This window comes from Pholis gunnellus (assembly GCF_910591455.1).
Source record: "Pholis gunnellus genome assembly, chromosome: 3".
In the NCBI taxonomy this organism is placed as follows: Eukaryota; Metazoa; Chordata; class Actinopteri; order Perciformes; family Pholidae; genus Pholis; species Pholis gunnellus.
The window spans coordinates 21,529,283-21,541,904 of NC_136529.1; the positions used below are offsets into that span (position 1 = coordinate 21,529,283).

Below are 12,622 nucleotides of genomic sequence, written 5' to 3' on the forward strand. Positions count from 1 at the left end.
TCTCTCTCTCTCTCCTCAGACATGAACTCACTAAAATAATGAAACCCACAGCAAAGAGCTGTCTGGTGTCAGCAAGAACCGGCCTTCAGTCGTCGTCGTCCCCCCCCCCCCCCCCCCCCCCCAGTCCCCCCTCCAAGGTCAGACTTCAAAAGATGATTGATTAAATTAAGATGAATTAAATTTCTGATGCCAAATATGGCCCGCACAGACAGGAAGACATTCTTCAGCATTTTTAATAATCATTTATTTCATAATATTACACAGCTCTTGAATATGAAATCGCACAGCCCCGACCAAAAAGTTCTGACTGAGTTTAACTCGGTTTCATCGATAAATAAAACATCACCAGGTAACACGAACGTCATCTGATCGCTCAAAATACTCCTGCGCATTGCATCGGACTGCATGCAGATTGTGCTCATTCCATCTTCCTCAAATTTACCTAAAAATACAAAACAGCATTCAAGAGTTTAGAAAAGGTAATGTCACCAGCAGCACCCTCGTCGTTTGACCATACTGACAATGCATCAGACCAACAAACACACATACGTTTAAATAATGAATGTTACGACTGTAAAAGAACACCATGTCAACTGTAAAGACAAGACACACAAATAAAAGGTAGATTTAAAAAGTCTACCAGATGTCTTTTTTATTTAGCTGACAAAAGCAACATTATTTGTGTGGAATTTGTGTTGAATTTTACTGGCAAATACTTGAATGTTTGTTTCATAGTGCTTACTATCAATGTGTTGTACAAACACTAATACTGATATAAAAGAAATCCCTTTTGGCAGTCGGAGTCTATCACTTTTAGAACTATTTTGATGAGCAAAAACTAAATGTCAAACTAAACGCAAAACAACTGTATGCGTGAATCCAGCATGTGAATACTGCACATCATATTGGACCGGAGTGTGCTGGATGTGCTCAGAAACTCTGGTGGGATTGTCGACAGCTCTGAGGAGGCTGGCGTCAAGGTGACACTGATGAAATGTGACAAGATGTCGCGTGTGAAGGGACGCTGTAACAGCTGCTCATTAGCTAACTTTGTCGGCGTGGAATGAAGTAGACGCAGCAGCGGTAATGAAGAAACATAGGACACATCGTATCGCTCTCCAGATGCTGCGACTGCACACGCCTCGCCTTTTAACTGATTTGACACTAATAAGAGCTGGTGGAGGCTGTTAAACCCTGAGTCGTCCGCCATATTACTTTCACTCATCCAGACCTATCAAAGCAGCGGACAGGAGGTGACAAATACTCTGCTAGACCACTGACGGATGAGGTAACTTAAAAAAAATCGTATAAAATGACTCCGCCAATGTGAAGAGGGCTTTAGATCACAACAAACGAGCGGGTTCATGTTAAAAGTTCTTCAGCGTCCGGTTGTCTGTGTCCCACACTCACAGAGGCTCTAGAGTTCATCATGAAGGGTACGACGCTGCCATTTGGGATGGTGTGTGACGTACTCAGCTGCCTCCAGCACAAGGCGCAGGAACTCCCCCACATCAAAGGAGTAGTTGGTAAACTTCGGATGGTCCCCGAGGGTTGGATGGTGACCCTGAGGGAAGAGACAGAGAAACGTGTGTTCATTAAATGGACGCATAAAAGCATTCAAATGTGCGTGTTTTGTATCGCCAGGATGTCCCAGCGATTAGGTGACGAGGGATATAACATGCGAGAGAAAAGAAGCCTGTTCGTTTGTTTTTACAATGCCTCTAATTGCCCATGAGTGAAATGAGTGAAATGAGTGTACGTGTGTGAAGATAGGTGAGATGAATTGAGAAGGCTCACACTGAGGTGCCTGAGAGCTAATGGCTGGTACGGGAGTTCCCCCTACCTTGTCCTGTGGGTGCACTTTGTCCATTTTCTGCCAAGTCACGTATCGAATGCCCCGAAGCCGAGCCAAATCTCGATAGCAGCTCTCATCCTGACAATTATATCTGCGAGGGACAGATGCACACACTTTATCTCCTGCTCTACTTGGTCTGCCTCACTTTCACTCTTTCGTGCTCAACCTTTCTCTCTCTCTCTCTTTCGCTGTACAAACACTGTAGTTCTCGCTCTGTGCCACTCACCAAAGGTGCACACAACATACTCCCACACATGCCCATTCTCTCTCTCTCTCTCTCTCTCACACACACACACACACACTCCAAAAATCTCTTCTACCCAGGGTAGCCAGGTGTGATGAATGCCTGGTTAATTAGACAGTATTTCAAAGTCATACACCAAGTGTCTGAGGGCTACTTTGGGCACAGCACGCTGCCATCGCTCTCCCTGCTCCCCTCTCTGTCTTTTACTGTCTGTCACTCAAACACACACACACACACATACACACACAAAAAGGCAGACAAAAAATGTCACTCACAGCTCAAAGATTACAGCCCAGTCAGGGAGGAAGAGGAGGTGCGTGAGACCCGCCCCGTGCATCCCGATAAAGATGTCAGAGTTGCTGGTGATCCTCAACTGCACCAGGAAGGGAACATCCCTGAAAGGCAGTCAGGGAGCATTAATCATCTTTATTGCGTAAACACTGTTGCTATTACAACCTTTAAAAAGCTTTGCATTGACTTATTCAGCACTGTTACATTGCTGACCAATGCCAAGCAGCACTGAATACCTCCCGTAGTACGGTGACAAGCACTCTATAACTCACTTGTATTTGTAGTCCACCACGTTGACCTCCAGTAAAGGCACAGTCTTGAGGGCATTTACCAGCTGTAACAACAACAGAGGGACGTGTTCTCTGATCAATGAGAGAACAAACAAATATAGGCAGTGACCATATAAATCACAAGCCTTTTTTACTTGTACGGTTTATAGCAAATACGATTTTAAATAGGCACTTAACAGATGTTGTCAGTAAATCAATGGTGGAAAGGAGGGGCTGAGGGCGTGAGAGAGTTGTATAGAGAGAAGAAACAGAAGGAGACAAAGAGAGAGAGAGAGAAAGGGAACGACAGAGAAGGAGGAAAAAAGGAGAACAGGACGGAGGGAAAAGAGCAAGTGCAAGAAAGTTAAGGGACAGAAAGGAGGAGGGAGGGCGGTGCTTCACTCACCTCCAATTGGTTTAATATCCTTCTGTATTCTGTGCTGCGTGCCAGCAGGGTGACACGAACACGCCCCTCCTGAAAACAGCAATGCGCCCAATAATCAATCAGCCAAGGACAGGAAAGATAGGCGGCTGGCAAAAGCCTCTATTTAAAATGGGTCGTTTGTACGGCGCAGAGGAGACGACACATCAGCTAAAATCACATTACAAAGTATTTTTTACAGAGGTTTTCTTTTCTGACGAGCTCTTATTAGTTTATCCAGCGTGTAGATTTAATATATTCTTCTGCTGTCACCTTGTGTTCTGAAGGAGAACACCTTACTAAAGGCAGTGGGTGTATATGTATTTAACACAGACCTAATGTATTCTCTTCTGCTTACATATGTTTAAAAGTACTGAAAAAGATGCCATTCTGAGAAAGACCAGGACTGAGTAAAATCATGACAAGGTGGAGATGGGAGGAGAGGGCCGGTGGAGGCGGATGAACAGCACACAATAGAGGAGAGCAGCAGTGTGAGTCTCTGGCGGTGCCATTAATCTAGGGATGAAAGGAGGAGGGTCAGGGCAGAGAGGACCTCTCGTTCAGTCGCAGGCCCGCTATCGCCAGCAGCCCCACGTCTCGCCGAAAGGCCTCTTAGCATATTTCCAGTGACGGCGGTGAATACCCAATGAGCTGCTCTACAGGAAGGAAGAAGTTATTGAGCTTCGCCGGTCATAAAGATACATTCAAATGCTTCAAAACTGGGATCATAAAACACCTGTGAAAAAGTGCTGAAGAGTGATGGATGTAGGAGGAATAAGGAGGCGGCTGTGGCAGTATTCAAGTGTGCGCATCCATCTTTCAGAAACTAGAAGGCTATACGGTCAGCGGGGAGCTCTTTGAGTTTATCGTAGTAATGAAATCACCTCGTCGTAGTGAGTGGAGAGACTTTGGCGCTCCGTCACACACGGTTGCTCATTCTGCTCGTCAACATCAATTTTACTTAGAGAACCTGATCTTTGCTTAATTAAAAACTGTAAGGAAAGTAAAAGAAGTGAACAAGTTGTTTTTCTATTTTCTTCTTCTGAAATTTATTTTTTCACTGCAAAGATATTCAGTGCTTAGTTTCAGAATTTTTTTTTTTTTCCCAAAATATAACTAAGGTGTAAATTGTCTTAACAGCTTTTTAGGACAAATATTGTGACATTCACAACGTAGGAATCCGAGGTGCAAGAAAGAGTGAAGGCGACATAAATGTTTGTGATATTCAACAGAAAGCAGAGACACTGGTCGAAGGGATGAAACATTTTCTGTCACACACTGAGCAGTTATTTGGACTTGCTAAAGACTTGTAACTGGAGATCTATCACAGCAAACAACTTGCAGCGTTGCTTGACAAAGTTAGTCTTAGCCAGTTGCTCCTCTCACTCATGCTATTTTGGTAGAGGTGTAAAAGGACACCAAAACAGATGCAGTGCTTTGGTTTAAGTGCTTTTACTAAACACACAAACCTGTCTCAGTAGGGGAAATTGTTGGGTGTAATGTGACAAGGCCCCTTATTGTGCATTTGTCAGATATTAAGTCAAGGAAACAAAGAATGTGTTCCCTGACCGGGAATCGAACCCGGGCCGCGGCGGTGAGAGCGCCGAATCCTAACCACTAGACTACCAGGGACCTGTTTCGGCGCTCTCAGCAGCTGAAAGTGTAACACACGGAGCAGTATAGTCACTGACTCAGGTCTGCATGTACAATGTTAACAGAGAGGGTCAGTTAACAATAGTTAAATCATCAGTGGATCTGTTCATGTGTCTGTGGCAGGAAGGAGCTTGTGTTTTGGTGAGAGGTGAGAGAATTGCAGGTGTGCTGATGTGCATGTATTTAGTCTTTTTGCCATTAAGACTGTTTATCTACACCACAGCGGTGAAAGCCCCGAATCCAAAACACGAGACCACCAGTGAACTGAGTAACTAAAACAACATTTGTTCTCTGTGAAACAACATAAAACTATGATCGTTTATGGATAAACATGTGAACTAGAACCCTACTAATGGTTTTAAATGTTAAAGTTAATTGACCAGAAAGTGCACACGCTTTCTGTTACCGCAGACTATTTCCCAGTCCTATGATTTCTTCCCTTCCAGGCATCTAGTAGCTTCCACCCGTAACAGCAGGCTGTGACAATCAACGTGCGGAGAGCTTTAGATCACAGTGAACAACTCACAGTCTTGATTTATTTTTCAGTCTGTTGGCTTTGAGGCGGTATCACCAGCCTTTTCTTTTCAGTGAAGAGCTTTGCAAGATGGGAGTCTGCACGTGGATGTGACATATACATTTAATATCAATCTTGCTATTAACAGCAGTTCAGTCACTTGTTTGTGTTGGTTGGTATGTAATATTATGACCTGATGGTGTCACAAGACATCACCAAAGTCATCATGGATCATTTTCTGGTACCATATATATATATATCCATACGGATTTCCATGGCAATATGTTGTTGACACCTCCCTCTGACTGTCATTGTCATCCTAAAGCCTCATTTATTCATGCATTACTCCCATTCAGACTGGGTGCTAGAACTTACACCAGCATTTCCCAGGCAGAGGGAGACACCTTGAGAGGTCTCCAGTCTATGATGGTCTTTAACAATTTAACGTAGTCACATTCAGATCAGATTGAATGAGTTGTGTTTTCATTTTTCTAACGCTGCTGTTACCCTTACTGTTGGTTAGTATAGTTCTGATGTCTATTCTGATAAAGAAAGAATAAACTAAACCAGGATAAATGGTGAAGATCAGCTGAGATGAGTGTGTGTCACCCTTTTATCAGTCCATAAAGAAGGTCCCTGGTAGTCTAGTGGTTAGGATTCGGCGCTCTCACCGCCGCGGCCCGGGTTCGATTCCCGGTCAGGGAACACATTCTTTGTTTGTGTTCTGCATAATTTCAAATATTGATAACTAATAAACCACATTACATACTGAGAAAGATATGTGTGTTTAGTAAAAGCATCAAAATAAGACTTCTGACTTGTTGTAATAACAGCTTAATTGATTTGAGAAGATTTGTCACCAGCAACTGTTGATAGAGATGCTCTACAGCCTGAAAGATTAACAGGAAGATGTTACCTTTACTATTGAATTGTATTGGATTATAAATATGTTCATGAAACTGGGTCCATCCCTTGCATATAAACAAGAAATAAACAGATTCTGAAAGACGTTCTTCCTACCTTTGGAGCGTCTCGCGGGATGTTCAGTCGATGAAGGACATGCTGGGAGAACGCCCTAAACATCCCTTCACTGTAGCAGTCTGAGATCTGACATCAACACACCGCAGAAAGTGTCAATTTCACTCACATATGCAATCTATTTTTCATCCATCCATTCAATTTCAAATAGTGTATTAAAATGATTACTTTGGTTGTACACAGTCATGCAAAAAGATGATCCATATTTGCATTTTTCAGAAAATTGACTGTCTGGTTTGAAATGAATTGCCACGCTGCTGCATTTCACTGGGTTGAGATGAAAAACATGCAACACACTGGGGCTCTGACACATAATTCTAATCTCCCTGGGATCAATATCATATGAGCCTATGCATATCTCAAGTCCAACAATCTCACACATACACTGCTGCACTGCAGCTGTACATGTGAGCACATGAATGTAAACATGACACGTGCTGCTGTAGTGGCATTCAAGCATGAACCTGAAGCTGAGCTGTCAATATTTCACACCCCAACGCTGGAACCACAGGACAACACATACTTACATGGTATCATCTTTAAGGTAATCTCCTTGGAATTATCATTTAAATAACGTAAGCACCTGCTGAGCTTTTGAATACATGCAGACCTAAACTGCATCTTTATGACTAAACCGGATATCATTGCGCATTTGGGAAAGAAAGACCAAGAAATGATGTGAGATAAAAACATGTAAATGAAAACAAAAACAAGGCAATATTGTAATATTGCAGGGCTGCACGATTATGGCTACTCGAAGGAGAGCGACTGGGTGCAGACCAGTTACCGGACCTTAGATGCTTGGCGACACACACACACACACACACACACACACACACACACACCAATACATAAAAGGGGAAACTTACAAGAGGCGTGTTGTAAAAGAGGCCGTATCTCATCCTCGGGAGGAGGGAGAAGAAGGCATCTTTAAAACACACCTGTGGACAAGAGTACAACCAGGTGTGCATTCAGAAATCTGTTTGACTATATGTCACGCAATTGTTGTTGCTTTCACAAATGTTGAAATGATGATTGGGTTGGCTGCTGTAAACATCCAACCCAGTGCCAGGGGTCTGTGTCAACACTAAAGGCTTTTAAATTAGCTTCCATAGACGAAGCCTACCAACCAATTTGGGTGGTTATTACGAAACAACTATACTTGAGTAAGTGATGAGTTCAAGACCGATATAAAACAGGAGCGTGCGATGACCACACAGAAGTGACATTCCACCTACTCTTTTCGAGTCATAGGTCTTCAAGTGGATGATGTCATCTTCTGAGAAGGCCCTCCATGTTTCACCGAACAGATCACCATAACCATAAAAACTCTGGGGAAAGACGTAAAAAAGAAGAAAGGAACAAATGTTAATCAAATTAATGTTACGTCTGAAATGAAAAACAAACCGATAAAATTAGAATCAACTACAGCCTTAAGCGGTGCCAGGCTCTGCCATCTGTTTTTCAAACTCTGCTGGTTGTGTTTCTCTGAAGCTGTGGTTTTATACAAAGTCTGTTATCACACTATTATCTGCCAGCCTGCCACTGTTTGGATTACAGTGTGCGGCTTGTGCTGAAAGGTCACTGCTTTCCTTCTCCCTGTCAGTTTTCTCTCTTTCCCTGTTCCTCTTCCCCTCTGTGCACAGTCAGGGGAACAATGGGCCGGATAAAGCTGTCTGTAAAGCATTCTGTTTTTCAAATTGGTGTTTCCCCTTGATGTCTACGTCGGGCACATATGCCACTGACTTGTTAAACAAAAGCTGTTACTGAAGTGCACTGCAGACAGAAATGCTGTTTGGCTTTCCCCGTTGGGTTATAGAACTCAAACCCAATCTTACTTTTCAGACACATTTTCTTCCATCTGTCTTGGACACAAAACTCTTTCAGTATTTGTATGACTCTGTGCTTTCATGTTATTTTGAACAATATGTTGGGCGAAAAGGGAGAAAAGCTCAAATATACGCCTGCATCAGCATTTTGAGATGTTGAGTTGTATCGTTGTGACCCAAGAACAGATGTATATTTAAAAGAGGAAGTCACCAAACTCACTAGAGGCAGCAGGACAAACAAATTAAGAAATATCTAGATTACACCCTCGCCTCCATTGACTCTGTAATGGGAGACAGCAGGTACCCACCGTGTCCCACATGATGATGTTGATGTCTGAGCTGAAGGAGTTGTTTATGTGCTGGGAAATGTAGAGGTTGACAAAGTCACAGAAATGGTGGTACATGTTCACCCCTGTTAGGAAAACACACAAGTATTATGTTAGTGTTGCAGGCCTGGTATCTAAAAGAAGAAGAACACTCTGGAGTCAAGATCGCAATACATTACTGTAACATTCCAACAAGGTTTTTAGAAAGTGTGAGTGGAATCCTTGCGATCCCACATTGTACATAACAGCATGTGTATTGTGGTTTTTTTCACCTTTAAGTCATGTAAATCTTTATTACCTACCAGCATCCAGTTTCATGAAAACAGAGGGCTTTTCAATGACAACGTCACAGTGTCCATCCTGTATGGGGTGAAAGTCCAGCTCTGTGTATGTCTGCAGCTCAGCATACCTACAAAAACAGCACAGCACATGAAGTTAGTATCGTAAACTGAATTGTAAAAACTCAGCATGAACATAGTGGCACGCCATGGAAACAAACATTACAACCCCAAAACAGGGATGTGACTTCTTTAAAGCACCTTTGTGATGTGATTGGAAAATGTCTGACTTTGGGTGCTGCCAGTTGAAGCATCAACAAATTGTGACGGACAGCAATTCAGCCAGACGATGACTGACCGGGAGGCCGCTGGCAGACCTGCTGCGAGATGTGGCTGACCAACTTCAGAACTGTGAGTCTCTTCTGTTTAAACCATAGACTGTATATAAGAAGTGGACATAGTCATCGTGACGAATTTCTTTGACCTGTCATGTTATTATCTGAGTCATGTGATTGCCTCTCACTTGTTGGCAGTATTACGTGCACATTATGAGCAGCAGGAAAACATTGAACGAGCCAGCCAGGAGTCGAACCTAGAATCTTCTGATCCGTAGTCAGACGCGTTATCCATTGCGCCACTGGCCCGCTTGCCCCCTCTAAGCTTCAGACGAATAATAAAAGACAAAAGACAAAGAGCGGCATAAAGCCAACCCCCCGCATTCCTGACTGGCCCTGCTTCCCCTTTCAGGACTGCTTTGAGAGGGAGCAACGTGTGTTCCAGTAGCTTAAGAAATATGATCTTAACAACATCAGAGAGATGGTGTGTAAAGGATCTAGGAGTTACATTGTATTTATATCAGTGACGTGAGGAGGACGGATGTCATTAGTTCTGTTTAACAAAACAAGGTCACGACTCTCGCTGTGTCATTGATCTTTTGAAATTACAATGGGTGCTAGTTTTCTTTAATTCATTCGATCACCAAGTCTCTATGGCAGTCGAATAGGGGAGGCTACTACTCCTACTGGGATCACGCCGCATACCTTTGTGTCTGTAACAGATTTAACAGCCATCTATACACTGTCCTCCCTGAGACGTAACCAAGAGGCAGGACATTAACTGCCTCTAAGCCGTACAGAACAGTTAATACCTAAAGAGGCCTGTTCAGCAAAATTCTGGCAATACAGTGCACAGAGCACCAGCTAGTGACAGTCTGTGTTACTACAACCAAAAAGTCCCATACTGCCTCTTGTCACACATGCTATTCAATCCACAAAGGCATTTCCCTGGTGGTCTAGTTGTTAGGGTTTGACGCTCTCACCACTGTTGCCCCGGTAAGATTCCTGGTCAGACTGCAAGACCCAGAGCGTGGTGTGAAACGCCTGTCTGTCGCTGATTGGTTATCAGTTTAGTCAACAAACCATGTTTAGTAGAAAATCCTAATTTATTGTGTAATTGTAATATTTGACGCCAGAATGGCTATTAGTCTCATGGAGTGCAATGAAGGTTTAGTCTGTTAACAACTCTGTTATTTATATAGCAAAAAGCAGAAAACACAAAGTGCTTTACACAACAGCTTTGGGTCATTGTCCCCTGCTGCCGGGGGCCTGGATTCGATTCCCGGTGAGGGAACATGCTCTTAGCCTCTATTAGTGACTCTGAATCCGTGTTTCTTTCAATTTCCAAAAGCTCACACCAAAGTCATTGGATTGAGCTCAGTAACTGAGTGTGTTTGTGTCCTGCCTCACCAAGATTGCAAGGGGCTCTTGTGCTCTCCCTCGGCAGCGAGTGATCGTTTGTTCAGTCGGCAACAACCACCGATCTCACCCGTCTGAATGAAGTCCTCCTTGTATCTGCAACATAAACATGGACGAGTTTGTCGGCGTAATTGTTTTATTCATCAGGTTCATGTCACTTTCAAACATACTGACCGCTCGTGACTTCTGCGCGGCTTCCGGAGGTCCAGGTAGAGGTTGGTTGCCTTACAGAAGCGAGTGTGGCTGCTACATCTTAATGATGAGTCCCCCTGGAAAAATATTAGGAGTAAAAAAATATTTAGTATTCAAGTGATATTAACTCTGGACCTTAGAGATTGTGAAAGCTGTCTCTATACTACACCTCCTCAACATTACTGCTTTTGAACAGCAAATTATGTTGAGGTCTATTGTCTGTGGGTCGTTTGTTTCTTCCTGTTGGCTCGGTAGGCCCGTGGGAACTAAGGAAGTGAGCGGACTTACTGGCTTGCTGGCCTTGCAGAGTGTTTTGAGCTCAGAGAGGCGTTCCTTGACGTAGCCAAAATCAGCCTGCTTCCAGAAAAGCTCCTGGGCTGCCTCCAGAGAACGGGCCCTGACAGATCAGAGATTTAGCCAAAACCATAATGGATTCATCAATGATGCATGCAATGAATAAGTACACTTTTACTTTGGAAAAAACAAATGGAGAATGTGGTTCTGTAAATTCAATACCTATGAATAAAAGATTTATATTATTTGTTAAACTGACACATCTTGGATGGCTGCGAGGAAAATGTGGAAAGTATCATCTGAGAAGGACAAAACAGAACATAAAGTGTGGATCTGATGTGAGGAACAGTACCATGCGGAGTCAGCTTTGGTACAGACTGGATAGCTGAAGCGCTTCCCTGGATCACAGTTCTTCTCGTAGCCCCAACAGGCACGCAGATCCTGCAGTGCATCCTGTTGTAAAAACACGTATATGAAGTGTGAATATATATACGTGTGTGTGTGTGTGTGTAGGTATCTAAAACATGCGTTTCACTAATACCCTTCTTACTACTATTGTAATGGCTACTGTAAACTCCAGAGTAAACCCCACTCATCCAGTGCTCCGGTTAGGGTAGAACTAAATGCTATAAATAAAAAGAAATAAGACTTTTTTAATTAAATGTTTCGACATACTATACTCATTTTGTTATGAGTCACGATCTAAATCCTAAGGCACTTGGCAGTCAAAAGGGCTTTTTGAAAGATTTTCTCACACTACAGAGAAACGTGTTACGACTAAAAGTTCACAGAGTGCATATCTTACTTTAAAAGGGCAGAGCGGGTCCAGGCGGCATTGCTTGGCGACCCTCTTGTTGTTGTAGAGGAAGTAGGGTACGTGCTCCGGTGGCAGAGAGCTCCTGCTGTGGTTGAGCAGCGGTGCTACTGGTGGCTTGTGGTGGATGTTCTCAGCCTTCTCAGTGGTGACCACAGCGAAAGAAGAAATGATGCCCAGCGCTACCAAGAGCAGCATAGTCAGAATTACACAGACATGGGAAATAGCTGCTTCTCTTCACAGCCCTCTGAGGAGTAAAAAAAAAGAGAGAAGAAGAAGAGGAGGAGAGACAGAGACACAGACTCAGACTTGCACTCTGTAATCTTGCTTCAAAGCGAAACACCGCCGTTTACAAGCATGTGGCCACACGCAAAGTGTGTGGGGAAAGTAGCTCCAGGGGATCTGAGCGCCTCATGAGGAAAGGTCCTGTAGCAGGATGTATTACTGACCCTTTTTCCGACTGTTGTCTGAGCAATCATAAACTGAGACTGAAGGAACAAATGAAAAACTGCTGGCTGGGAACAATGTGACCTAAAGTATTATTATATTTCCATGATACATGTAATTTACATTCTTCACCCCCGAAATCAAATATTATTACAGTGATTAACGTTATTGCAGTAACCACACTGTATGCGTTTTTATAACAACGGCTCATAAATCTTAGCACATCTAAAAGGAGCTGAGAAGGAGTGGCGTGCTGTGTATAACTTAAAACGTTTATAACACCACCTAAACAGTGGGTTTGCGAACAACATGTAGTTAATCACCAGTCATGTTGTCAAGGAGTTACTTATAAGTATCACCTACTAATAAGGGTTAAGTAACAGTTAAAACATTCTTTGCCACG

The 12,622-nt window shown here is 43.2% G+C and overlaps 1 protein-coding gene across 2 annotated transcripts; it reads right to left on the minus strand.

The window, feature by feature from the left end:
* Positions 1-267: 267 nt before the first annotated feature.
* Positions 268-12,017, minus strand: eogt (EGF domain-specific O-linked N-acetylglucosamine (GlcNAc) transferase). Of its 2 annotated transcripts, XM_079157054.1 has the most exons (16): positions 11,764-12,017; positions 11,311-11,411; positions 10,953-11,061; positions 10,647-10,741; positions 10,464-10,568; positions 8,743-8,849; positions 8,423-8,526; positions 7,524-7,616; positions 7,155-7,226; positions 6,268-6,354; positions 3,066-3,134; positions 2,663-2,724; positions 2,375-2,494; positions 1,844-1,946; positions 1,411-1,564; positions 268-442 (listed from the first exon to the last, which is right to left on the minus strand). In XM_079157054.1, the coding sequence occupies exons 1-15, from the start codon at positions 11,968-11,970 to the stop codon at positions 1,418-1,420; spliced, it is 1,581 nt and encodes a 526-aa protein (XP_079013180.1). In that variant the 5' UTR covers positions 11,971-12,017; the 3' UTR covers positions 268-442; positions 1,411-1,417. The 2 variants fall into 2 exon arrangements, with proteins under 2 accessions (XP_079013180.1, XP_079013179.1); XM_079157053.1 differs by having other exon boundaries at positions 268-1,564.
* Between the last annotated feature and the right edge of the window lie 605 nt (positions 12,018-12,622).

Bases quoted from the DNA above. Each gene is read 5' to 3' on its own strand.
- eogt (XM_079157054.1), bottom strand. From the start codon at position 11,970: ATGCTGCTCTTGGTAGCGCTGGGCATCATTTCTTCTTTCGCTGTGGTC. The intron at 8,527-8,742 runs GTAGGTAATAAA...TTTTCCTAACAG, and splicing joins TTTCATGAAACTGGATGCTG to GGGTGAACATGTACCACCAT. The intron at 6,355-7,154 runs GTAAGTTTCCCC...TGTTGATGTCAG, and splicing joins TCTTTTACAACACGCCTCTT to ATCTCAGACTGCTACAGTGA.